This window comes from Anomaloglossus baeobatrachus, chromosome 7 (assembly GCF_048569485.1).
Source record: "Anomaloglossus baeobatrachus isolate aAnoBae1 chromosome 7, aAnoBae1.hap1, whole genome shotgun sequence".
Taxonomy (NCBI): domain Eukaryota; kingdom Metazoa; phylum Chordata; class Amphibia; order Anura; family Aromobatidae; genus Anomaloglossus; species Anomaloglossus baeobatrachus.
In genome coordinates this window covers 281,241,661-281,269,660 of record NC_134359.1, presented here as the reverse complement: position 1 = coordinate 281,269,660, position 28,000 = coordinate 281,241,661, and the positions used below count along the sequence as shown (strand labels likewise).

Below are 28,000 nucleotides of genomic sequence, written 5' to 3'. Positions count from 1 at the left end.
CTTCCGCTCCTCCAGAAAGAGGCACGAGGGTAAGCTCCGCCCCTTCCTAGCAAATCACGTGACATCACAGGAGCCTTCACGTTCACCCCCCCAACATAAACAAAGGCAGTGACATGGCTACAGCCCCGGAGACTGGGAGAGCGGAGGTGAGAACCGAGCAGTGTGCGGCACGGGGACTACAGGGCTCAGCATAACACCAGGTAGGAGGACGGGGCGTGCCCTGATATCTGTGTATTAGGAGGGGGACTGGGCCGGGTTCTGATATCTGTGTATTAGGAGGAGGACGGGGCCGTGTCCTGATGTCTGTGTATTAGGAGGAGGACGAGGCCGTGTCCTGATATCTGTGTATTAGGAGGAGAACAGGGCCGTGTCCTGATGTCTGTGTATTAGGAGGGGGACTGGGCCGGGTCCTGATATCTGTGTATTAGGAGGAGGACAGGGCCGTGTCCTGATATCTGTGTATTAGGAGGAGAACAGGGCCGTGTCCTGATATCTCTGTATTAGGAGGAGGACGGGGCCGTGTCCTGATATCTGTGTATTAGGAGGAGGACGGGGCGTGCCCTGATATCTGTGTATTAGGAGGGGGACTGGGCCGGGTTCTGATATCTGTGTATTAGGAGGGGGACTGGGCCGGGTCCTGATCTCTGTGTATTAGGAGGAGAACAGGGCCGTGTCCTCATATCTGTGTATTAGGAGGGGGACGGGGCCGTGTCCTGATATCTGTGTATTAGGAGGAGGACGAGGCCGTGTCCTGATATCTGTGTATTAGGAGGAGAACAGGGCCGTGTCCTGATGTCTGTGTATTAGGAGGGGGACTGGGCCGGGTCCTGATATCTGTGTATTAGGAGGAGGACAGGGCCGTGTCCTGATATCTGTGTATTAGGAGGAGAACAGGGCCGTGTCCTGATATCTCTGTATTAGGAGGAGGACGGGGCCGTGTCCTGATATCTGTGTATTAGGAGGAGGACGGGGCGTGCCCTGATATCTGTGTATTAGGAGGGGGACTGGGCCGGGTTCTGATATCTGTGTATTAGGAGGGGGACTGGGCCGGGTCCTGATCTCTGTGTATTAGGAGGAGAACAGGGCCGTGTCCTCATATCTGTGTATTAGGAGGGGGACTGGGCCGGGTCCTGATATCGGTGTATTAGGAGGGGGACTGGGCCGGGTCCTGATAGCTGTGTATTAGGAGGGGGACTGGGCCGGGTCCTGATCTCTGTGTATTAGGAGGGGGACGGGGCCGTGTCCTGATCTCTGTGTATTAGGAGGAGGACGGGGCCGTGTCCTCATATCTGTGTATTAGGAGGGGGACGGGGCCGTGTCCTCATATCTGTGTATTAGTAGGGGGACTGGGCCGGGTCCTGATATCGGTGTATTAGGAGGGGGACTGGGCCGGGTCCTGATATCGGTGTATTAGGAGGGGGACTGGGCCGGGTCCTGATATCGGTGTATTAGGAGGGGGACTGGGCCGGGTCCTGATATCTGTGTATCAGGAGGGGGACTGGGCCGGGTCCCGATATCTGTGTATCAGGAGGGGGACTGGGCTGGGTCCCGATATCTGTGTATCAGGAGGGGGACTGGGCCGGGTCCCGATATCGGTGTATCGGGAGGGGGACTGGGCCGGGTCCCGATATCGGTGTATCGGGAGGGGGACGGGGCTGACGGCTCCTGATATCTGTGTATTAGGAGGGGACGGGGCTGACGGCTGTGTATTAGGAGGAGGACGGGGCCTGGTCCTGACGGCTGTGTATTAGGAGGACAGGTTTTTGTATTGCGTAATCATACTATTGGACTTTCGTTACTTCTGTAACCAGATCCTTCTGTTTCTTTCAGGACTCGTTCTTTTCCGTTGATCTTGTGAGGGTCTAGGCCGCTGACACGATGGGCCGTCTGGATGATCAGGCAAAACACAGGATTGTGGTGTTGAGGAAAGCCGGTCTAAGCTTTCGGAAAATCAAAAAGGTCCTTGAGTTGGACAATATAAAGGTGACTCCACAAGCAATCTACCTCTTCTTGAAACGTAAGAATATTGAACCTGAGAAGTCCGGCGGTGCCCCCCAAAGCAGCCCTGCAAAGGAACAACCTTGGGAACAAGCCCAGCTGTGGAGGCTTCTGCAAGATGGTGGTGGCCAGAAAAAGGAGAGGGGTCCTCAGGTATCCAAAGCACAGGAAACCCCAAGAGATGTGAAACCGCAAGATGACGCCGAGGGAAGAATTAAAATTGTGAGTGTGACGTCTCTTTCTCAGGGAAATCCATCCCTGGAGCCACCAAGCAGTGCTCCGAGGACCGTGCCTCCGGCTGTGTCACAGGGACAGAGAGTGCAGGAAACGCGTGAGTGTTCTCATTTTATATAGAAATGCTCCTGATTCATGACGGAATCCAGACATTTACATATTAAAATACTAACCAACCTTTTTCCATTTGGTTTGTAAGGACCTTGTGCTGTTCGTCCTGCCCAGCATCCCATGCTAAGTGTGCCTCGCCCCAGCCCTACATATCAGGCATGTCATAATCCCATCAATGGAAGAGCAAGGACCCCCCTCCTCGCCCCCAGGAACCCAGCGCTGCTGGTCACAAAGAAATTGGTAGACAAAGCAATCACGCTACAGAAGAAGGTAATGTGAGGAATCCTACTGCAAACCAGGTCAGCCCGTCCTGTGCTTGCATATCGATGACCTCTGTAGATACTTGGCATCCCCCACCGATCAGCAAATATCTGGAGATTAGTGGGGTGCAGATGTTTCCAGAGGTCATCAGTAAGTGCATCCTGGATAACCCCAATGTCTATTGCTTTGGGAAAGTGACATGCTTTTTCTTAATTGTTACTAGGTAATATTTCAAAATGGAAGTCAGCCATTGAATCTAGGAGGACAATATCCAATTCCTCAAACAAGCCAGCAGCATGCTGTGATGCAGACATGTGAAGCAAGTACTCGGGTATGACTGACTGGGTATAAATGGGGAATCGGCTATATAATCCAAAGGGCCATGGTTAACAATTAGACTTAATATACAGTGTGTCCACCCATATCCTGTCCACTGGTATTAATTTGAGAACGGGGCAGGTATAGGCATAGAAGTGGTGTCTAGGTATAGTAAAGTAGCCATGCGGGCGGCACGGTGGCTCAGTGGTTAGCACTGCAGTGTTGCAGCGCTGGGGTCCTGGGTTCAAATCCCACTAAGGACACCATCTGCAAGGAGTTTGTATGTTCTCCCCGTGTTTGCGTGGGTTTCCTCCGGTTACTCCGGTTTCCTCCCACACTCCAAAGACATATAGATAGGGACTCTAGATTGTGAGCCCCAATGTATTTAAAGCGCTGTGGAATTAATAGCGCTATATAAATGAATAAAATTATTATTATTATTATGCGCTACGCAATGAAACCACCTATAGCGCCACCTGGTGGAAAACAACAGTGTTAGCATTTTTATCTCGAAAAACTGAACAAGATAGAGGAAAAAAGTGAATTAAAAAATTGTAGGGCATCATCAATTCAATACAAATCGACACCTTGCATACAGAAGTGCTATGATATGAAACCCATGACCCCAAAAACATTGAATGCTGGTCACGCATATGGCGCTCATTTAACTTTGATGCTCAAAGTGTCCCCCGTCAGCTGCAATGCACATCTGGACTCTGCACAGCATACTGTATCTTGCTGCACGTTGTGCAATATGGTAGGTGACACGTTTGCACAAGCATCTGTGATACATCGTCGTAGGTCCTGCAATGTTGGTGGAGGGGTCGCATTCACCTGCTGTTTGATGTGACCTCACAGAAAGAAGTCCAATGGGGTCAGGTCAGGTGAGCGTGGAGGCCACTCCACACAGCCTCCATACCCAATGACTTGTAGGAAGGTCTCCATGAGGTATCGCTTCACGTCCGCAGCCTTGTGAGTTTTACACGTTCTAATCATAGCATTTCTGTATGCAAGGTGTCGATTCCTATTGAATTGATGATGCCCTGCAACTTTGTAATTCACTTTTTTTCTCTATCTCGTTCCGTTTTCGAGATAAAAATGCTAACTCCGTTGTTTTCCACCAGGTGGCGCTATAGGTGGTTTCATTGCGTAGCGCATGGCTACTTTACTATACCTAGACACCACTTCTATGCCCATAGCTGCCGCCGTTCTCAAGTTAATGGCGGAGGACAGGATATGGGTGGACACACTGTATACTATTGCCTAATAGGTTTAGTAAGAGTCCTGGTGGGTTAGTGGAGTTCATATAACCATGTATAGTGTATTAGGAGATTAATAATGTCAGCCAAGGATTCTGGTGGGGAGTCTGGCGGCCCCGAGCCCGGGGGAGTCTGGCGGCCCCGAGCCCGGGGGAATCTGGCGGTAGACTTCCATTGTGTACAGAGGGTATTAATGCCACGCTCATGGGTTTTCATTGACATCCAAGTCTTCTTGCTTGTTAATGATTATTTTTGCCTGATGATCCTTCACCTTCCAGTTCTCTGCAGCAGCTTTGTGCTTGAGATGATGAACAGCTTAAGATTATAGTCTACCTCCTCTCTGCCGATCACTTGTATCCATATTAATTCTCTCCTCCATTTTTTGCCCCTTAGTTAAAAGACGCGAGCACACAGACGGCACCGTCATTTCCTCCGGCAAGGCCAGAAACCAATGTGGAGCAATTGGACTCGATTAGAGGGGAGCTTCACCGGCTGACGCAAGTCATGCAGACTCTTATAGAGAGGCAGAATCGGTGGGAACAGGATCAGATGAGGCAGCGGCAGTGCAACCACCAGGAGGTGCTGTCACAGATCCAGCAGCTGGGGGCAAAGATGTCTCAATCCTGCGTGCCCATGAGTAATAGCCAAGAGGCTGATGCTCATCTGCCAGATTTTGGACATTTTAAGATGGAACTTTTTTGAAGGAGCAGTGACATACATCATGGCGGAGAGAAGACCTCCATATTTATGGTATTTAAAAATGTCCAAGAAGGAGTATAACCCTTTAAGGGGACACTGAGAAATAAACCAGGGGATAGTATACCTCATATACTGGAGGAGATCCGTACTGGCACACTACACAAAGGCATTGTACATGATTTTGAATATTAGAGGTGTAGGGGGTCCATATAAATTTGCCTTTATTCCCATCAAACCAGTGTAGATCTGCTCTGCCGTATAATAGTTTGAGTAATTTTTTAAAGAATTAATGACTCTTTATATAAAATTATCTCACAGAGGGCATATAGACCGTGTAAAGGGGCACTCCTGCTGTAAACTGGGTGTAGAGAGAATGTGAGTCGCTTCTGGTCTGTCAGGCTGTCTGTGTATAAAGCCTCATTCAGATGGCTGCAAAACCTGGTCAGAGTATAAACCGCTATGCACGGGCCCGGCTCTAGGTTTTCATGGCCCCCGGGTGAAAGAGTCTCAGTGGCGCACATGCATACACATATGTATACAGGCATACATACTGTACATATATACAGTAGACTTGAAGATAAATTCAGAAAAATACATATAAATATATACAGTCGTATACACGGACATACATAGATATACACAAGCACACAATGACACATTACAGATATTTTTAAAATGGGGAAGCTGACAGCAGCCTCACCTCCCCGCTTGTCTCCATCCAGATGCTCCCGTGCAAGGGGCTGTGCAGCGTGATGGCCGTGCACACTGACACTACTGTGTATACAGCACAGGAGGGGCTGGGGGCTACAGTATATACAGCACAGGAGGGGCTGGGGGGGCTACACTATATACATCACATGAGGGGCCGGAGGGCTACACTATATACATCACATGAGGGGCCGGAGGGCTACAGTATATACATCACATGAGGGGCCGGAGGGCTACAGTATATACATCACATGAGGGGCCGGAGGGCTACAGTATATACATCACAGGAGGGGCCGGGATCCTACAGTATATACATCACAGGAGGGGCCGGGGTCCTACAGTATATACATCACAGGAGGGGCCGGGATCCTACAGTATATACATCACAGGAGGGGCCGGGGTCCTACAGTATATACATCACAGGAGGGGCCGGGGGCCTACAGTATATACATCACAGGAGGGGCCGAAGGGCTACAGTATATACATCACAGGAGGGGCCGAAGGGCTACAGTATATACATCACAGGAGGGGCCGAAGGGCTACAGTATATACATCACAGGAGGGGCCGGGGGGCTACAGTATATACATCACAGGAGGGGCCGAAGGGCTACAGTATATACATCACAGGAGGGGCCCCACGGGCTACAGTATATACATCACAGGAGGGGCTGGGGGCCTATAGTATATAAATCACATGAGGGGCTGGGGGCTACAGTATATAAACATGTTTCCCTCCGCTCTCTATAAAGACACATCTGCAGGTTTTTCCCTACCGCTCTCTATAAAGACACATCTGCAGGTTTTTCTCACTATCTGACATGAAATGAGAATAAACCTTTCCCATTTTCTATTTGTCAAATGCCAGAATAATGAGAGAGAGAATGTTTTAAGGCATTTATATTACTTTCTGCAGAGTAGTCTCTAGGCCCATGTTGATACAGTATTCGTTTCACTTTGGATAATGACACAATCTTACCAGCTTTCGCCAGCATCTTCACAAGGTCTTTTACTTTTGTTCTTAGATTGATATGCACATGTCTGACCATAGCCCGTTCATCTCTGGTACACAGAACCCATCTCCTTCCTGAGCAGTATGATGGCTGGACATTCCCATCTTGTTTGTACTTCAGTATAATTCTTTGTACAGATGAACGAGGCACCTTCAGGTATCTGGAAATTGCACTCAAGGATGATCCAGACTTGTGCAACTCTACAATTCTCTTCTTGAGATCTTGGCTGATTTCTCTTGACTTTCCCTTGATGCTACACAAAGAAGCAGTGTGTGTCTCTAACTCAGATGTTACCAATATACCTATCAGAAGCTTTCAAAGACATGACCATCACCATATGGGAGGTCCCATGTTGTTTAAAGGCATAGTACTCATAGTGAATGAAAACTTTTGATTTTGCAGAAAGTCATAAAAATGCCTTAGAATATTCTCTCTCACATTAATTTGGCAAATAAAAAATAATTTTGGATCCTAATTAACTTAAACGGGAAAGGTTTATTCTGATTACAAGTCAGAGAGTGAGAAAAATCTGCAGACGGGTCTTTTTAGATAGTGGATGTAAACTTCTGGTTTCAACTTTACATCACAGGGGAAGCTGGGGCCAAAAGTATATACATCACAGGAGGGGCTGAGGCATAGACATTACTAAGGGGCATACAACTTACTGGGTGGGCATAAACATTAACATAGGGCATACACATTACTGGGGTGGCATACAGCTGGGGGGCATACACAATACTGGGGAGGGCGGAATAGAGCTCTGGGAGCACATACAGCTAAAGGGGGGTGCACATACAGCTCTGGACAGGGGTGGTGGGGCACATACACCTCGGGGTGGGGGGTGGGGAGCCCATACAGCCCACGGGGGCCCATATTGCTCAGGTCGGGGGGGGCCTTACAGCTCTAGAGGGCATACACTATGCTGGGGGATGTTGGCTGGCACTGCTCTGCAGCTCTATCTGTGGGACTGGAGCACAATGTACGATAGCTCCGCCCACAGATGAACTTCACTGCCCCTGCACAAAGAATTCAGCAGTGAATGCAAATGTGGATTTAAAGGACTGACAGCCAGCAAAGTGCTGCTGCCGGCCCGAGCACTGCAGTCCCCAGAACTCGACCCCAGGGGCAGCAGAATACATTGCCGCCCCTGCTAACAGCGAGTGCCCCCCCCCCTCCCTCCTGGCTGTTCAGGGGCCCAGCATTTGCCTGGGTGCTGATGTGCTGGGTACCCTGCACGAACCGGCAGAGGGTGACCCAGAAGAACTATGGCCAATCCGTACGAGCTCTGTGCTTCACAGATGTCAGATTTCGGCCTTGCATTTTGTTCCATTGTACCAAGTACACTGCAGATTCTTACCTTTTGCAATGTAAAGTATGAAATCTTCTGCAAAACCATAGCATTTCCAAAGCTAATTGTGCGATTTATTGTGATGGAAAAATCAACACGTTTGTGGGAGATCTCCTAATAACAAGGACAGTCATTCTGCAGGAAAAATGCCCATCAAACCCCTGCCTCACATAAAAATAAAATCAGCTACTTGCTGTGAGGCGGCTGCCTCTGGCGAAACATTCCATTTAAAGGGAAATTCCTATAAAGTCATGAATTATTTCTAGAAAAAAAAATTATATATATAATCCCCTGACTAAAAATAATGTGAACATTAAAACTCAAAATCTGCCCCCACCTATAGATATAAAGGAGAATATGGCTGTTTGTGTTGAATGCAAAACCACTGTTTTAGCCCAAAGGGTTTTAAACAATTAAAGCGATGGCAACAAATCAATTGCTGTTAAAGGGGCAGCACCCATATAGTCGCTAAGGTGCGGCAACCAGATAACTCACTCTAAAGTCTGTAACTATAGCAACAGCTGTCACCAACCAGCGCAAAAGTAACTTATGCTTCATTTATGAGTATTGCCTCACAGTAAGATCGTTCTGGTTGCCTATAGCAACCAGAGTGCAGCTTTCAGCATTGAAGCTGCTGGGGGGAAGTAAAAGCTGAGCTCTGATTGGTTGCTATAGACAACTAGAACAGTCTGACTGTGAGGCAGCTTTCATAACTGAGATTTGAGATATATATATATTTACAGACCAAACGTTTGGACACACCTTCTCATTCAAAGAGTTTTCTTTATTTTCATAACTCTGAAAATTGTAGATTCACATTGAAGGTATCAAAACTATGAATTAACACATGTGGAATGGAATACTTAACAAAAAAGTGTGAAACAACTGAAAATATGTCTTATATTCTGGGTTCTTCAGAGTAGCCACCTTTTGCTTTGATTACTGCTTTGCACACTCTTGGCATTCTCTTGATGAGCTTCAAGAAGTAGTCACCGGAAATGGTTTTTACTTCACAGGTGTGCCCTGTCAGGTTTAATAAGTGGGATTTCTTGCCTTATAAATGGGGTTGGGACCATCAGTTATGTTGTGCAGAAGTCTTGTGGATACACAGCTGATAGTCCTACTGAATAGACTGTTAGCTGTTTTTTTCTTGCCATAATACAAATTCTAAGTAAAGAAAAATGAGTGGCCATCATTACTTTAAGAAATGAGGGGCAGTCAGGCTGAAAAATTGGGAAAACTTTGAAAATGTCCCCAAGTGCAGTGGCAAAAACCATCAAACACTACAAAGAAATTGGCTCACATGAGGACCGCCCCAAGAAAGGAAGACTAAGTTACCTCTGCTGCAGAGGATAAGTTTATTCGAGTCACCAGCCTCAGAAATTGCAGGTTAACAGCAGCTCAGATTAGAGACCAGAGAAGGTGTGTCCAAACTTTTGGTCTGTACTGTGTGTATGTGTATAGATAGATATAGGTATATATTATATTTCAACTATTAGATCTCTGATCAGTGGGAGGTGATTACTAAGAGACATAACACTAAAGACTTTTTAGGGGGTTTTGTTCGACTCAAATGTTACAACAAATTTGTAAAAATAAACAACTGTTAATACCAAACTAACAAAAAAGAAGAATTGAAAAAAGAAAAACAACAAATTTTAGGCGCTGAAGATGTCAACTTCAGGGTGAAACTGAAAATTTAACCTTCGCATAAACAACAATTTAACATTTTCCACGAATGAAGCTGCTGGTATTTTGCTTTTATGCTATATATGTGTGAATACGATGGTCTGGTCTCTGTGATCCTAACCTAAGAATCAACCAGCTGCACAGGTATCAGCAGCTGGCACCACCCACTAGAGGTCCGAACCCACAGATCATTAAAGGGGTTGTCCACTGCTCGGACAATGCCTTCTCAACTACTATATCTCCCCCATATCAAATAACTGCAATTCTCGCCTCTGGTGTGTGCGCCGTTTCGACGTAAGCTCTTCCGGGGCTCGGGCGTCTCGTGAACCCTGCAGATACTTGGCGGTGACGTTACTTAAATGAAAATAACACCCCAGAAAAGTGAGACCTGCTGTGACACTCTGATTTCTTAAAGATCTGAGTATGTCTCAAAGAAGTGAAGCAGCCGCTGATTTGTTGCAGGAGTCATGTGACATAACGCCGACGCGAGAGACCCAACATCGCAGGAAGGACACCTGCATCAGAGTACAGGCTGTTACTTTACATGGGGGGGGCGGAATACAGTGATTAAGAAGAGTTTGTCCGAATAGTGTCCAGCCCCTTTAAGTGGCATTGATCATAATGGTCATCACTTCATAAGATGGAAACGTCCCTTTAATTGTGCGATAACTGAACACTCCTAGTTCCAAAAACCGGCCCAATTCTGAATTTGGTTTTGGACTTGAATAGAGTGGAAGACCTCACAAAAGTAAAAGAAACATATTTGGAAATTTGCTCAAATTTTTTTTAAACCGTGAATGTTGCAATTTTTCTGTCTACATCTCCAAAGCCAGGAGTAGATCCAAAAGGAATGAGAAGCCGAAAGGAAGGACGTGTTCTTCTCCTTCCTGCTGGATCCATTCCTGGCTTGGGTTCTATAGATCTGCCGGTGTGATTCCCGCCTTATATCTCTGCTTCATACAATGTAGGTGTCTATCAGACGCTCCGCACGACTCCTTCTTTCTTATAAGCCCTTGATTAGGTCATTACATTCAGGTCACAGATTCCGGTCTTACTTTTATAGACCCCATAGGAAGAGCAAAAATGTTGATGTTTTTGAAAAAAAGAAAAAAAAAATCTAATTTTGTAAATTAAATATGCGATTATTTTATAAATGACTCTTTACCTGCAAATCTCGGAATATACACTGTGTGAGGTTTGGGGTGAAAAAATATATTAAAAGTTTTTATTTCACTTTTTTACTTTGCCATCTTTTTATTGATTGTGATGAGCGAAGCGATCGGAACCATCCTGTTCCGGCGTCCTGTCCGGAGAAGGGGCAGTGTTTACTTATGCCAATAGGGTTCAATGATTTTTAACTGGCTTAAAGGCATTGTCCACTACTTTTACATTGATGGCTTATACTAAAGGGGGCTTTACACGCAACGACATTGCTAATGAGATGTCGTTGGGGTCACGGAATTCGTGACGCACATCCGGCCTCGTTAGCGACGTCGTTGCGTGTGAAGCGCACGAACGACTGCGAACGATCAAAATTACCATATCGTTGATGGTTGACACGTCGTTCTAATCTCAAATGCTGTTGCAGGACGCAGGTTGTTCGTCGTTCCTGCGGCAGCACACACCGCTACGTGTGACACCACAGGAATGAGGAACAACATCGTACCTGCGGCTGCCGGCAATGAGGGAGGAAGGAGGTGGGCGGAATGTTCCGGCCGCTCATCTCCGCCCCTCCGCTTCTATTGTGCGGCCGCTTAGTGACGCCGAACGAACCTCCCCCTTAGAAAGGAGGTGGTTCGCCGGCCACAGCGACGTCGCTGGGCAGGTAAGTATGTGTGACGGGGACTAACTATGTTGTGCGCCACGGGCAGCGATTTGCCCGTAACACACAACCGACAGGGGCGGGAGCTAAAGATGTCGCTGTGTGTAAAGTGGCCTTTAGACTAGGTTAATAATGTCTGATCGCCGGTGTCCGACGCATCGCACCCCCAACGATTAGCGGCGGCAATAGACAGTCAGAAATGCTCAGTTCTGGAGTTGTTCCGTCTTCTTTTATCGGCCACTGCTAGGTGTTGCACAGCCACCTCCTATTGATCAGAATGGAAGGCGGATGGGCAGTACCCGGCTGCAGCCACTATCAAAAGACTGAGCAGCTCCAGCTGTCTGCTGCCGCCTCTGGGACCGAGGCCAGCTGATCGGCAGGGGTGCGAGGTATCTGACCTTGGCCGATCAGACATTGATGACTTATTCTAAGGATAGGCCATCAATGTAAAAGTGGTGGACAACCCCTTTAAAGGGGACCTATCCTGAATGCAGATACATGGTGCCTGATCCATGTGCAGTGTGTACCAAGCACTGGCTGTATGATTGCTGCCAGGCTTGTTTGACTCTGCAACACTGCGTTGTTTCAAGAAAAAACATACTTTAATAGTCACTGTGCTCTTAGTCAGAGTGTCGGTGCCCGGCGGATTCTCCCCTCCTGCACACTTTGAATGCATGTATAAGAAGAGACCTGTCAGTCATTGGCAGCAGGTGGGGAGAAGTCGCTGGGGACCTGCCTATCTTGACAGTGTCAAAGAGTCAAACATCCAAGGCTGAAATCATTCAGCCAGTGTCTGATCCATGTTGCCAGTGGGCAGCATATATTGGTTTTAAGGTTCCCTTTAAAATAATCAATATTCTTACAGCACATTACCCATTCTGCGTGCACAGAATGACTGCATTAAAGGGGTGGTCCGACAGTCAAATAAATTTTAATCTTAATATCTACCTAGTGCCATAATCTAAACTAATTTCTATCATGCTTGAATTAACAATTCCCTAAGTACACTATTGAACTGCTATTGTATTTTTTTTCCCCATACTTCTCTGATGACGCTTTGAGAATCCCAGTGCATGCTGGGATACTAAAACGAAGCGTCATCAGGGAGCATAGGATGTGGTCACTGACATGTAATATGCAGACAGTGGAATTGTGTATACTGATGGCCAAGCCTATGAACATCATTGTCTGCATATTACACACACCTCTGCTTCCTATACACACAAATAATTCTATATACATTAAATGCTGTTTACGCAATACACATTACAAGCACAGCTCTGCTCACATTATTGTGTATTCATGCCCAATTTCCACCTTTTTACGTGTTGTAAGCAGAAGTTTGATTGAAATTAAGGTCAGCAGGACATGAGGTTGGATACCGGGCCAAGGACATTCAAATCTCCTTGCTCATCCCTTATCCATTGACTTCCATGGGAGCTGTATACAGAAATCACCCAGAGAACAGCTTGGACATATAAAATGTAGTATAACATGCCAGCCATGTAGTAAATGGATGGGTTGGACCACCAGAGTGAGAGCGGCTCCTTTTTTAAAGGCTCTTCTCTCTGGATAAATGAGGGGACCTCGTTCTCCTCCTGTGAGTGCATATTCCCCAATGGCCCCAATGAGAGAAAGTTGTCTCCTCCATAGAAGTTTACATATTTTCAGATGAACCACAAATGTTTTTTTTCTGCTGATCCCATTGTCGTAACGTACCAGCCGTTCTATCCATATGGGCTTTGGCCAGCATATTTCTATCCTTTTATAGCCTTCATGTTCTTCTTTTTATATACACCTCTACATCTATTATTTTTATTTATTTTTTAATATTAAAAACTATTTTTCTTGGGGGGGGAAAAATACAAACTAATCACGTCCTTCATCTTGAGAAACCGGTCAACGTCCAACCCAACAAATCATGTCCTTCAACTTGAAAAACCTCTAAACGTCCAACCCAACTAAAGTAACTTCTGTCCTTCGACCTGTGATTTGGAGGTGAAGGTCTTAATATCCTTCAAAAGTTTACTCCATGATGATCAGGATTTTTTTTTCTTATCCTCCGGCATAAAATACGGCCATTTTTACTATGACAGTCTACTTATAAGACCAGATGGGAACTTCAGATCTCTGAGAAGGCGGAGGGAAGTCCGAGCTCCTTTTCTGTGTGGACATCTTAACTACATCCAAAGTTTGGTCATCATAAGATTTAGGAATAGGTATAATCCATTATTTTCCAAGGTCTTGTCATGTCTGCTCCATGTCCTCCTTGTAATCATTGTGCATCCTTATATAAGAGTTATTCCAGGGAAGAAGGAACGGTTTTTGAGATGAGACCGTGCCAACATCACCAACCACAATGTCAGTTCAGCCAATGATCCTGGGCCCGGCTCATCTCGAGACGACTCGAATGTCTGTAGGCCGCCTTCATTCCAATAGATCCTCAGTAGTCGGAGGTTAACTCTGTGTGTGGATTCATCTCCATGGTTGTATAGTTCTGAGGGGTCCTGGTGGAAAGAAAACGTCAATGAAGGTTTTAGATTCCAAAACAATCATTTTTAGGTTGGCCAAACACCATATAATATATACAGCGGGTGAAATAAGTATTGAACACGTCACTAATTTTCTAAGTCAATATATTTCTAAAGGTATTGACATGAGTGTCTTACCAGATGTCAGTAACAACCCATCTAATCCACACAGGCAAAGAAACCAAACCATAGATTTCTATAAATGTAGTAATGTGTAATAATGAGAAATGACACAGGGAAAAAGTTTTGAACACATTTATTGAAATTTATGTAATACTTCATACACAAGTCTTTGTAGGTGATGAAGCTTCAAGATAACTCCTGTATGGAGAAATTAGTTGCTTGCATTGCTCAGGTGTGATTTTGGCCCATTCTTCCACACAGACACTTTTCACATCCTGAAGGTCCCGGCTCCTTCTATGAACGCTGAAATTTGCTTCCATACATGTTCTATTGGATTCAGATCCGGTGATCGGCTCTGCCATTGTAGCCGCTTTATTTTCTTTCTCAGAAATTAATTGAGTTTCCTTAGCCGTGTGATTGGGATCATTTTCTTGCTGAAATGTCCTCCCTTGTTTCATCTTCATCATCCTGGTAGATGGCAGCAGATTTTTATCAAGAATGTCTCGGTACATTTTTCCCTTCATCCTTCCTTCAAGTATATCCTATTTGCCAGTGCTGTTTACTGAAAAGCAGCCACACACCATGATGTTCCCACCTCACACTTCACTGTTTTTGGGGTGATTTGCCTTTTGGCCTCCAAACATGGTGTGTATTATGGCGTCCACAGAGTTCAATTTTGGTCACATCTGACCAGACTATATTCTCCAAGTATTTCACAGGCTTGTCTAAATGTTGTTGTGCAAATTTTAAAACTCTCTTGAATTTGCTTTTTGTTCAGCAGTGGAGCCTTGCGTGCTGAGCGTGCATACAGGAGCGTGCATACAGGCACTGGAGGGTGAGAGCATTAGTTATTGTTTTCTTTCAAACAATTGTGTCCGCTGATTCCAGATCTTTCTGTAGCTCCTTGGCTCTTGGACAACTCTTCTGACAATTCTTTTCACTCCTCTGTCTGAAATCTTTTGGGGAGCACCTGGTCGTGGCCGTTTTCTGGTGCAATTATGTTTTTCCTACTTCCAGACTATGGCCCCAACAGTGCTCACTGTAACCTTCATTAGTTTAGAAATTCTTCTGTAACCAATGCCATCAGTATGTTTTACAACAATAAGGTTGCAAAGGTCTTGAGACAGCTCACTGGTTTTACCCATCATGAGATGTTTCTTGTGTGGCTCCTTGGTAATGAGATCTTTTTATAGCTTGAACCAGCTGATATTATTTTTCACTAAGTGGCAGGATTGCTTTCTAATTACTGATAGATTTTAGCTGGCGTCGTGACTTTCCATGGCTTTATGCATCTCTTAAGGAAAAAAGTATTGGAACACAGCCATTTCTTATTAGTACACATAACTAAATTTATGGACATTTATGGTTTGGTTTCTTTGCCTGTGTGGATTGGATGGGTTGTTACTGACATCTGTTGATAAATTCATCGCAATAGCACCATTTGAAATATATTTACTTAAATATTGAAGACACTTCCAATTTTCTATATCACCCGCTATGTGTGTTTTCTACCTACACTGTTTGGATATGCATAATTTTTAATTTATTTATTTATTTTTTGCTTTTCATTGTATGACCTGGACTGGGGTAAACCATTAGGATTTCGGGCACCTCTTTACCTTTTCCGCAGATAGATTATAAATCCAATGACTCCGCATATCATGAGCAGTAACAGCAGCACCAGGAGGGAGATTTGCCACGATTTAAAGGATCCTGAAAACACAAATACTAAGGTTATTCTACATCAGGACAAAACATTTGGGGTTTACGGACAAAGCAGAAATGTAAGGTTTTTTTTGTTTTAGTTTTATACCACAATCTTAATTAAAAATAAGAAATCTTGCATTTTGGAAACTGGACGGTAGAACTTTTTTTACATTTCTTCTTCCTGTTGTTTCAGGAAACAACACATGTACATAAACAGCAACGAACTAAGTCTGTGACCTTTTAGCTTTTGTAATGAGGCATCTAATGAGCGTGTGCAAAGGTTCAATGTGAGCCTGCTTCCGACATGCATGTACAGCGGCTGTGAAGGTGTTAATAAAAACGTTACGTCTCCTGGCAGAAGAGGAGGAAAGAATTAAAGTGCAAAAAGAATGAAAATTGTCAGTATATCAGATGATGGGATGGATATACTCATGATATCATCCATCACTTGCGCTGCGTACTCCTCCGCCATGCCCTATAAATATCTAGGGATTGGATGTCTTCATCTGGCTCCTTCCTGTAGTAGCAGTATCAGGGAAAGTGAGCGACTGAAGGATCATGCCAAGCAAAAGATGACACTGCAAGTTAAAGGTCAAAATGGAAAAGAACTATGAGGCGAGGTGCAGGATTTTCGTGGCTCTCAGAATATATTGAGCAACATGTATGATTTAAAGGAACAGTGCAGAAATCTGATATATATCGTATTCTGCACAGTACAGGAGGGACGGAGCACCAGATGAACTCTTAACACAATAGAATTGCCAGCTATCATCTGTAGAGCTGCCATTTCCATGGTTTCCATATTTTTTTTAATCTTCAGCCTATTAGACAAGGTTGTCTAATAGGCTGAAGATTAAAAAAAAATGGAAACCTCCTGGGAAATGTTGGCAAGTTTCCTGGGGGCAGCACAAATGTAAGGGGTGTTACTATCGAGGGTGCAAAGGTTCCTGGAGCTTGAGTGGTCTCAAAATGTTCCTTTCGCCCATATGAACAGGCCAATGGGAGTAGGGGGTCTTTTGCATTAGAGCCCACAAGCTTCAAGTTCCACCACTGAAAAACCTCCTGGAGTCCAAACACACATTAAGGGGGCAAGAACCAAGAATGGTCTGTGAAAAGGGGTCTGGTATTCTCTCAGAAAGCAGTCTGTAAAATTTGGCAAGTATGGGTTTACCTTGTCTCCTCACTATCATTTGACACCAAATCATGGAGCCGATGGAGGTGCCCTGCAAGGTGAAGAAGTCTCCATGGTTGAGTAGGTCTGTGGTCCATTTTTCTATTAGATGCCGGTCACTGTCCATGGTCAAGACATTGCCAGAGATGGACAGCTTCTCCTGACTACATGTAACGGTCACGTCTAAAAGCAGAGAGAAGATTCAGCACAAAAAAAGATGCATTTTAGTTTTTTTGTTATTTAAATAAAAGGACATTTTTAGTCCGATGACCTTGTATATAGGACGGTGGGGCTGAACATGAGCAGTGATTCTGCAAGGATTGGCTGAGAGTGATCTTCAGTTCTTCCAGGGCACCTTGATTTCCTGTCTGCCATTCAGAGCAATCTGTAAAGAGAGGATAGAAATCATTTGTACAGATATGATACATTACATGGATTGAAGTTTTGGGACATAACCATAATACACCTACACTCCCTGACAGAAGTTCTGTCGCTTATCCATGTTATGTAAATAAAAGTTTATAACCTGACTTTAAATTCATCCATTGGTTTTATAAATTACTCTTTTGAAAGCTGAAACCCTCCCAAATTTGGTTTAGGTTATGAAAATAAAGTTGCTGCAAAGCTGAAATATTGATCATTTAATGAACACAGAAAGCTCAGATTTTGGCAAGACAAAAGTTGTGTCGCCATGTCATATAATGCAGCCAATCCTAGTTTACATCCTCACCTGTGCTCACTAAATGATCGGTTACTTAGTGGGTGTGTATAAAAAGAAACCCAGCACCCCAGACCTTCACCTGCAACTTGACCTCTGACAAGATGCCAAAAATCCACCCTGCGACCAAAGCCTTGATTATCAAGAGGCTGAAGACCAGATCCACTGCAGAGGTGGCTGGCACCATTAATGTGTCCAGCGTCAAGTACAAAGAATTAACCCCTTCAGCCCCCGGGCACTTTCCGTTTTTGCGTTTTTGTTTTTTGCTCCTTTTCTTCCGAGAGCCGTAACTTTTTTATTATTCCGTCAATCTTGCCATATGAGGGCTTGTTTTTTGCGGGACGAGTTGTACTTTTAAATGAAACCATAGGTTTTACCATATATTGTACTGGAAAACAGCAAAAGAATTCCAAGTGTGGAAAAACTGCAAAAAAAGTGTGATCGCACAATAGTTTTTGGGATGTTTTATTCACTGAGTTCACTATATAATAAACTGATGTATCTATGTGATGCCTCAGGTCGGTGAGAGTTTGTAGACACCAAACATGTATAGGTTTACTTGTATCTAAGGGGTTAAAAAAAATTCAGAAGTTTGTCCAATAAAAGTGGCGCACGTTTTGCGCCATTTTCCGAAACACGTAGCGTTCTTATTTTTTTGGGATCTATGGCTCAGTGATGGCTTATTTTTTGCGTCTCGAGCTGACGTTTATAATGGTACCATTTTTGCGCAGATGCTACGTTTTGATCGCTTGTTATTGCATTTTGCGTAAAACTTGCGGCGAACAAAAAACGTAATTTTGGCGTTTGGAATTTTTTTGCCACTACGCCGTTTACCAATCAGATTGATTGATTTTATATTTTGATAGATCGGGCATTTCTGAACGCGGCGATACCAAATATGTGTATATTTATTTATTTTTTAACCCTTTAATTTTCAATGGGGGGAAAGGGGGGTGATTTGAACTTTTAGGTTTTTTTTTTTTAAAACTTTTTTTACTTTTTTTTTTTATTTTACTAGTCCCCCTAGGGGGCTATAGCGATCAGCAATCCGATCGCTATTATCTATCTGCTGATCACAGCAATACAGCTGTAAACAGCAGATTCAGTCACTTTGGTTTTCCCTCTGGTCTCGGCCGAGGGAAAACGAAACTGAAACATCATAGCAGCAGGCATCATCACATGACCCTGTGCTACGATGGCAACCACCGATAGTCACGTGATAACACACGTGACTTCCGGTGGGGGCGGCGGTAAGTAAAAAACATGGCCGCGCGCATTTAAATCTTGCTGCCAAACTTTGGCAGCAAGATTTAAGGGGTTAATGGCCGCGGGTGGAAGCGATTCCACCCGCGGCTAGCAGGCACACATGTCAGCTGTTGAAAACAGCTGATATGTGTGCCGACCGCCGCCGCCTGCCCGCGGCAGGGGGCGGGGCTTAACGGGACACGATCCTGGACGGATAGATCCGTCCAAGGTCGTGAAGGGGTTAAACAAAATTTTGAAGAGACTGGAGATGTTTTTGACAAGCCCAGGTAGACCCTACAAGACAACTGCTCAGGAGGAACGTTTGTTGGCTAGAAAATCCAAAGCCAGCCCCTCTTCCACTGCAGCAGAGCTCCAACAGGCCTGGTCACCTCAAGTCCCTGTGTCAACTAGAACAGTTTGTAGGATTCTGTCTTGAAATGGCCTCCATGGTCGAATCAGTGCCCAGAAGCCAGCAGTAAACAAAAGGCAAATAAAAAGCAGTGTGGCATTTGCCAAGTCCCACAGCCTGCTAAACAGATGGACACTGGAAAAGTGGCAGAAGGTGGATTTCTCTGATGAATCTTCAGTTAAATTACACCACAGCTGCTGCAAATACTGCAGGAGACCTACTGGAGCCTGTATGGATCCAAAATACTCCCAGAAAACAGTTAAGTTTGGTGGTGGAAAGATCATGGTCTGGGGTTACATTCAGTATGGGGGTGTGCAAAACATTTGCAAGGTGAAAGGCAATATCAATAGCCTAAAATATCAAGAAGTATTAGCTACCTCTTACGTTCCCAATCATAAAAGGGGTCAAATTCCGCAGCAGGATGGTGCTCCATCTCATACATCCATCTCTACAACAAAGTTCCTCCTGGCAAAGAAGATCAAGGTGCTCAAGGACTGGCCAGCCCAGTCACCAGACATGAACATCATTGAGCATGTTTGGGGTAGGATGAAAGAGGAAGCTTGGAAGACAAAACCAAAGAATCTAGATGAACTCTGGGAGGCATGTAAGACTGCATTCTTTGCTATTCCTGATGACTTCATCAATAAATTGTATGAATCATTGTTGAACCACATGGATGCAGTCCTTCAGGCTCATGGAAGTCACACAAAATATTAAATATGGCTCTAATAGCACCACAACTTCATTCACCAATGTTTTGCAACATATCTTTGTATTAGAAGTTAATTATTTGTTTGAATTTCACATTACTTTCTGTGGGCGACAAAACTTTTTTCTTGCCAGAATCTGACCTTTCTGTGTTCATTAAATGATCAATATTTCAGCTTTGCAGCAACTTTATTTTCATAACCTAAACCAAATTTGGAAGGGTTTCAGCTTTCAAAAGAGTAATTTACAAAACCAATGGATGAATTTAAAGTCAGGTTATAAGCTTTTATTTATATAACATGGATAAGCGACAGAACTTCTGTCAGGGAGTGTATAGGAGTTCTGACCTCCCATCCTACATCCATAGCTATTAATATGGAGTTGGCCCCTCTGCAGATATAACAGGTCCGGCTCTTATATGAAGGATTTCTACAAGATTTTGCAGGTGTCTGACCTCACAAATGCTCTTCTGGATGAAGAGCCCAAAATTCCCACAGACACTGATGTTGGGGAAGGCTGAGCTCACAGTCTCAGTTACTGGTGTGGATGGTGTTGAGGTTGGGGCTTTGTGCGGCCGGTCCGGTTCTTCCACCCCAAACTTCCCCAGTGATGTCTTTATGGACCTTGTGCACTGGACACAATCATAGGGAACAGAAAAGAGCCTTCCCCAAACTGTAAGGTAAGGGGCCGAGGACGACCTCTGATAACAGCCCAATAGCATTATTCTTTCTCCACCAAACTGTACAGTGGGCACAATGCAGTTAGGGGGTAACATCATCCTGGACTCACCAAACCCAGACTCGTCTATCAGATGCAGATAGAGAAGTGTGATCCGTCCCTGCACAGAACGTGTCTGCTCCAGAGTGCAGTGGTGGTGGTTTTACACTACTCTATCGGCATTGTGCTTGGTGATGTACGGCTCGGCATTGTGCTTGGTGATGTACGGCTCGGCATTGTGCTTGGTGATGTACGGCTCGGCATTGTGCTTGGTGATGTACGGCTAGGCATTGTGCTTGGTGATGTACGGCTCGGCATTGTGCTTGGTGATGTACGGCTCGGCATTGTGCTTGGTGATGTACGGCTCGGCATTGTGCTTGGTGATGTACGGCTCGGCATTGTGCTTGATGATGTACAGCTCGGAATGTGCTTGGTGATGTATAGTTCGGCATTGTGCTTGGTGATGTACGGCTCGGCATTGTGCTTGGTGATGTACGGCTCGGCATTGTGCTTGGTGATGTACGGCTCGGCATTGTGCTTGGTGATGTACGGCTCGGCATTGTGCTTGGTGATGTACGGCTCGGCATTGTGCTTGATGATGTACAGCTCGGAATGTGCTTGGTGATGTATAGTTCGGCATTGTGCTTGGTGATGTACGGCTCAGCATTGTGCTTGGTGATGTACGGCTCGGCATTGTGCTTGGTGATGTACGGCTCGGCATTGTGCTTGGTGATGTACGGCTCGGCATTGTGCTTGGTGATGTACGGCTCGGCATTGTGCTTGATGATGTACAGCTCGGAATGTGCTTGGTGATGTATAGTTCGGCATTGTGCTTGGTGATGTACGGCTCGGCATTGTGCTTGGTGATGTACGGCTCGGCATTGTGCTTGGTGATGTACGGCTCGGCATTGTGCTTGGTGATGTACGGCTCGGCATTGTGCTTGATGATGTACAGCTCGGAATGTGCTTGGTGATGTATAGTTCGGCATTGTGCTTGGTGATGTACGGCTCGGCATTGTGCTTGGTGATGTACGGCTCGGCATTGTGCTTGGTGATGTACGGCTCGGCATTGTGCTTGGTGATGTACGGCTCGGCATTGTGCTTGGTGATGTACGGCTCGGCATTGTGCTTGATGATGTACAGCTCGGAATGTGCTTGGTGATGTATAGTTCGGCATTGTGCTTGGTGATGTACGGCTCGGCATTGTGCTTGGTGATGTACGGCTCGGCATTGTGCTTGGTGATGTACGGCTCGGCATTGTGCTTGGTGATGTACGGCTCGGCATTGTGCTTGGTGATGTACGGCTCGGCATTGTGCTTGATGATGTACAGCTCGGAATGTGCTTGGTGATGTATAGTTCGGCATTGTGCTTGGTGATGTACGGCTCGGCATTGTGCTTGGTGATGTACGGCTCAGCATTGTGCTTGGTGATATACAGCTCGGCATTGTGCTTGGTGAGGTATGGCTCGGCATTGTGCTTGGTAATGTACGGCTCCGCATTGTGCTTGGTGATGTACGGCTCAGCATTGTGCTTGGTGATGTACAGCTGCTGCTCGGCGATGAAGCTCCCGGCGGGCCCAGTGTTTGTGCTGATGTTACCAGAGGAGGTCTGGACTCTGCAGTTATGGAGTGAGCAGAGCGTTGGTAACTTTTCTACCCTCTGCTCCTCAGCACTCGGCCCCCCGCTCTGTAACATTTTGGGGTCTCCACTTTGTGGCTGAGTTACTTCGATTGCTTCCACTTCTCAATAATATCACTCAAAAGGTGATGTGGGAAGATGTAGGAGGAAGAAATGTCATGAACGGACTTGTTACACCAATGCATCCTATTACAGGACGCACTGGTATCAGTGAGCTCTGCACCACCAGCCGATCTCTCACATGATAGCAAAGGGTGACGACATGATGGGGGGGGCTGGAGATTATAAATCAGCATGCGGGGGGGACGGAGGTTGTACACTTAGGAGCGAGGAGCGGAGATTATACATCGGTGAGCGGAGGTTATACAGCGGTGGACGGGGAGCGGAGATTATATACTTTGGGGGGGCGGGGAGCAGACATTATACACCGGGGAATGGAGGTGTAAATCAGCATAATCAAAATTGTCACTGTGGGAAGGTACAGCATCATAAAATAATTACGCTATGGGACTTTTGGAAAGAGCTGCCGTAGTATCCCTTTCTTATTGTGTGGGGAGGAACTGGTAGATTTTGGGAAATGGTCCAAAGGACATCAAGAGGGAAACAAACTCAAGGATTGAAACACTGGTGCTATAAGGAAAGCGGAGGAGGGATTTTTGCAGGACAGGTAGGTATTGCGTCTTTTGATATTTTATCACATTTACCCTCTTTTCTCATTTTTTCTGAAAGTGGAAAATCCCTTTAAGTGCATAGTTAACCGTTCACTGCAATTTATGAGGGACATAGCATGAATTCCTTTCAGCAGCATCTTACTAATCCGGGTCAATAAACAAAATGATCTCTATAGACAGCACATGGCAGCCAATGTAAAAATACTGTCCTAAATTACCAAGGTAAAAACTGTCCTAAATTGCCTAAATTACCAATGTCGGAGCCCTTTATACAAAGGTCAATCTGTATCGCGGTGACTGCGGAAGGGCAGATATTTTTGGAGCCTGGGCTCGGCTGTTGGACAGGCAGAATTAGGGTAGAGGATCCACCCGGCCGAGGGCAGAGACTCACGGACACCAATCTGGAGTGAGACAAAAACATAAAAAAAAAAAGATACAAAATAGTAATATCATACAATGTGAAAAGAGCAATAATTACACGTGTTGCAGATGAGCGGAGCAATAATCATGTAAACCTTCAATTTAATTATCATTTATTACTTTTTTTAAATATATATATTAAATATAAATATATTTATTTTATTTTTTTATATATATATATATATATATATATATATATATATATATATATATATATATATATATATATATATATATATATATATATATATATATATAAAAGAGGTAAGAGTCCCGGTGCACCACCTACTCCGCGTGTTACTACACGTTCAGCTACTTGAGCCCTGCTGAGCCATGGAGGGGATCATGGTGCAGACTTGCAGTGAAGACCAAGATAAATCCAAAGGAGAAAGAAAGTCGCACTCCAGATGATCACCATATCACTCCGTCTTTATTGCAGGGGAAACATGAGGGTACAAGCCGTGGGGAGGGTGAGACAAGCCATACAACGCCGGACGACGGCGTGCCGTTTCGCTAGAACTTAGGCTACTTTCACACATCCGGATTTTTGCTCTGCGGCACAATACGGCGTTCTGCAGAAAAACCGCAACCGGCTTTTGTAACGCCGGTTGCGGTTTTTTTTTGCATAGACTTACATTAGTGCCGTATTGTGCCGCAGGGGCTTGCGTTCGGTCCGGTTTTTGCCGCATGCGGCAGATTTAGCCGATGCTGCGGCCGGATCGAACGTTCCCTGCAACGGTTTTTACTCCGGCAAAAAACACCGCATCGCGCCGCATCCGGCCGCTGCGGCGCATTTTTCAATGCATACCTATGGAGGCCGGATGCGGCGCGATGCGGAAAAAAACGCATCCGCTCGCCGCATGCGGTTTATTCCACTGCGCATGCTCAGTAGCATGCCGCAACCGTAAAAAAACGGACGGGCCGCATGTAGAAACTTATGCAAAGGATGCGGTGTTTTCGCCGCATCCGTTGCATAGTTTTCACAGCCGGATTGAGCCGCAGAGCTCAAACCGGATGTGTGAAAGTAGCCTTAGCTTCCACGGGTCCAGTGTCCAGTGCACTGAACCCGTGGAAGCTAAGTTCTAGCGAAACGGCACGCCGTCGTCCGGCGTTGTATGGCTTGTCTCACCCTCCCCACCGCTTGTACCCTCATGTTTCCCCTGCAATAAAGACGGAGTGATATGGTGATCATCTGGAGTGAGACTTTCTTTCTCCTTTGGATATATATATATATATATATATATATATATATATATATATATATATATATATAATATATATATATATTCTTTTATTCTATAGGCTTTTTTTTCCATTATAATGCATTGTAACATTTGTGCATTGCAAATACAAAATCAGCTAATACGTCATGTATAATGTATGCACCAACAGGGACCCCCCACACAAGACAGTCGGGGGATGGGGGGCTTTGTTACTTCATACTGATTATAGAATTACTATGTCACAATGAAGACACCATTAGACAATGATGTCGCAACCACAATAGATTCCATCTCAGTGAGATGATCAACAAAGTGTCTGCAGGTTTTTGAAGACGGCAAAAAACATGTCAGGTTTGTATGGTAAAAAAATGGCAAATGGGGGATTGGGAGCAACTCTGGGTACTCAGGCCAAGAAGACCAATGCAAAAAAGGACAGAAGACGTGTTCACTCCGTGCTGCTGCTGAAGACTTTCCAAGGGAAGATCCAGCAGGACACAGCAGCGCAGATAAGTGGTTTTTATTCAAGGCATTTCAAAGCCATTACAAGCTTCTTCTTAAGGAAAAGAGCCAGATAGTACTGTGGTTCGAAAGTCTTCAGCAGCAGCGCGGCGTGGACATGTCTTCTGCATTGTCCTGTTCTCTCATGCATCCATTTTTAAGCTTATGTCTTGTTATGTGTCACACAACTTGAAAACTTTAGCTTACCTTTTTCTTTTTTTATTTAGTTTTCACCATATAAGACTCTATTTTGCGCTTTAGTGTTCTTTCAACAAAACCTCAAATTGTCTCTTCAGGGACGAAGGAGACAAACTCTAGTGCCACCTATTGGAAGTAGCAATCCTAAAAGTCAAAAGTGTCTCTTTAACGAACCTCTTCATATGACTTAGGATTTATGCCAGATCAGAACATCAATTTGCAGACATGGTGTTACAGGGTGATTGCCCCTCGTCAGTGCAAAGTATGAGATCTGATCTGGCTGTATGAGAAGCTATAGTGAGGTCTAAGGGGGTCAAAAGTGACCCTTTAATGAGCCTTTTGATACGACTTAGGATTTATGCCAGATCAGAACCTCAGTTTGGAGACACGTTGTTTCGGGGTGATTGCCACTCATCAGTGCAAAGTATGAGATCTGATCTTGCTGTATGAGAAGCTATAGTGAGGTCTAAGGGGATCAAAAGTGGCCCATTAACCAGCCTTTTCATATGACTTATGATTTATGCCAGATCAGAACCTCAATATGCAGACAGTGTATCGGGGTGATTTCCCCTCGTCAGTCCAAAGTATGAGATCTGATCTGGCTGTATGAGAAGTTATAGTGAGGTCTAAGGGACTAAAAAGTGGCCTTTTAACAAGCCTTTTCATATGACTTAGGATTTATTCCAGATCAGAACCTTAATTTGCAGACACGTTGTTTCGGGGTGATTGCCACTCATCAGTGCAAAGTATGAGATCTGATCTTGCTGTATGAGAAGCTATAGTGAGGTCTAAGGGGATCAAAAGTGGCCCTTTAACAAGCCTTTTCATATGACTTATGATTTATGCCAGATCAGAACCTCAATATGCAGACAGTGTATCGGGGTGATTTCCCCTCGTCAGTCCAAAGTATGAGATCTGATCTGGCTGTATGAGAAGCTATAGTGAAGTCTAAGGGACTAAAAAGTGGCTTTTTAACAAGCCTTTTCATATGACTTAGGATTTATGCCAGATCAGAACCTCAATTTGCAGACAGTGTTTCGGGGTGATTTCCGCTCGTCAGTCCAAAGTATGAGATCTGATCTGGCTGTATGAGAAGCTATAGTGAGGTCTAAAGGCTGCTTTACACGTAGCAATTTCATATGCGATCGCCTTTGCGATCGCACCCGCACCCATCGTTTGTGCGGCACGGGCAATTTCTTGCCCATGTCGCACAATGTCGTAACCCCCCGTCACACCTACTTACCTTCCAAACGACCTCGCTGTGGGAGGCAAACATCCTCTTCCTGAAGGGGGAGGGACGTTCGGCGTCACAGCAACGTCACACAGCGGCCAGCCAATAGAAGCGGAGGAGCGGAGATGAGCGGGACGTAACATCCCGCCCACCTCCTTCCTTCCGCATTGCCGGCGGGACGTAGGTAAGCTGCAGTTTATCGTTCCCGGGGTGTCACACGGAGCGATGTGTGCTGCCTCGGGTACGATGAACAACAGGACGTGCGATTTTTAGAAAATGAGCGACGTGTCAACGATGAACGAGACGGTGAGTATTTCTGCTCGTTCATAGCTGTCATACGCTACGATATCACTAACGATCCCGGATGTGCGTCACTTACGACGTGACCCCGCCGACATCTCGTTAGATATATCGTAGCGTGTAAAGCCCGCTTTAGGGACTAAAAAGTGGCTTTTTAACAAGCCTTTTCATATGACTTAGGATTTATGCCAGATCAGAACCTTAATTTGCAGACATGGTGTTTCGGGGTGATTGCCCCTCGTCAGTGCAAAGTATGAGATCTGATCTGGCTGTATGAGAAGCTATAGATTTCAACAAGACCACAGCGCCTCTTTAGACCTTTGGCTTTTCAACATTTGATTACATTTTAGATCTGGATTTTGACATTGTCTCCACGCTGAGGTGTTTCTCCTGTTTTCTGTTCATGGGGGGAGTTTCTGAGATTCGATACAGCTCCTGGGGGGGGGCTATATTATTATACTGGGTTTACTACTCTTTGCTCGTGTAAAGCTTTATTATTATGGACATATATTCTTGGGGATCTGTAAATTTACACCCAGTAAATAAAATGTGCGTTTATTTCTGCAGGTTACCATACGATTTTAGCTCTGACTAGTTCTGCAGTAGCAGTGACATGGGTTGCAGCAGGCATCGGCTATTATCTATACTTCCGAAAGAAGAATAAAAGACGTTTTGCTGTTGAAGACATCGAGGCAGGCTACTTTGATAGACCGGAGGACGAGAATAACATCTTTATCCGCTCTAGCTCACTTTTAGTCACGAACAAATTAACGGGAGAAAGTATAAAATTGTCACCGGAGAACGAAAAAGAAGGAGAAGAAAGACTGGAGGACGTCAAGAACACCAAGTGTAGCTCCAAGCAAAACACCGCGAAAAACGTAAGGAAATACATCAAGAAGAATATTGAAAATTACATCAAAAGTAGTGAACAGATGGACATCAGAAGAAGACCTAGGTAAAGCTGCAGGAGAGAAATCCCATAAATGAAATAAAGTGATCATTTACTTTACTACCGCCGTGTGGTCACTGATGAT

The 28,000-nt window shown here is 45.0% G+C and overlaps 2 protein-coding genes across 5 annotated transcripts in view; one reads left to right on the top strand and one right to left on the bottom strand.

The window, feature by feature from the left end:
- The first annotated feature begins 33 nt into the window (after positions 1-33).
- LOC142245505 (uncharacterized) lies at positions 34-27,957 on the top strand. 3 transcript variants are annotated; one of them, XM_075318257.1, is made up of 6 exons: positions 34-200; positions 1,831-2,329; positions 2,432-2,613; positions 2,828-2,935; positions 4,575-4,931; positions 27,534-27,957. In XM_075318257.1, exons 2-5 carry the CDS (start codon positions 1,879-1,881, stop codon positions 4,881-4,883), a joined length of 1,050 nt encoding a protein of 349 aa, XP_075174372.1. In that variant the 5' UTR covers positions 34-200; positions 1,831-1,878; the 3' UTR covers positions 4,884-4,931; positions 27,534-27,957. The 3 variants fall into 3 exon arrangements, with proteins under 3 accessions (XP_075174372.1, XP_075174373.1, XP_075174371.1); XM_075318258.1 differs by lacking the exon at positions 27,534-27,957 and having other exon boundaries at positions 34-146; positions 4,575-7,393; XM_075318256.1 differs by lacking the exon at positions 27,534-27,957 and having other exon boundaries at positions 4,575-7,393.
- The window catches only part of LOC142245504 (uncharacterized), a 41,724-nt gene continuing 25,824 nt past the window's right edge, over positions 12,101-28,000 (bottom strand). For both annotated transcript variants that reach the window (XM_075318255.1, XM_075318254.1), the window contains exons 11-15: positions 23,349-23,497; positions 17,261-17,374; positions 16,990-17,172; positions 15,731-15,824; positions 12,101-13,964 (exon numbers count right to left, since the gene is read on the bottom strand). In XM_075318255.1, the coding sequence (XP_075174370.1) occupies positions 13,901-13,964; positions 15,731-15,824; positions 16,990-17,172; positions 17,261-17,374; positions 23,349-23,497 (604 nt within the window). In that variant the 3' untranslated portion in view covers positions 12,101-13,900. The remainder of the gene's footprint in view (positions 13,965-15,730; positions 15,825-16,989; positions 17,173-17,260; positions 17,375-23,348; positions 23,498-28,000) is intronic.

Coding starts and splice junctions, on each gene's coding strand:
- LOC142245505 (XM_075318257.1), top strand. CDS start 1,879: ATGGGCCGTCTGGATGATCAGGCAAAACACAGGATTGTGGTGTTGAGG. Junction 2,330..2,431: donor ACAGAGAGTGCAGGAAACGC/GTGAGTGTTCTC, acceptor TTGGTTTGTAAG/GACCTTGTGCTGTTCGTCCT. Junction 2,936..4,574: donor CATGTGAAGCAAGTACTCGG/GTATGACTGACT, acceptor TTTGCCCCTTAG/TTAAAAGACGCGAGCACACA.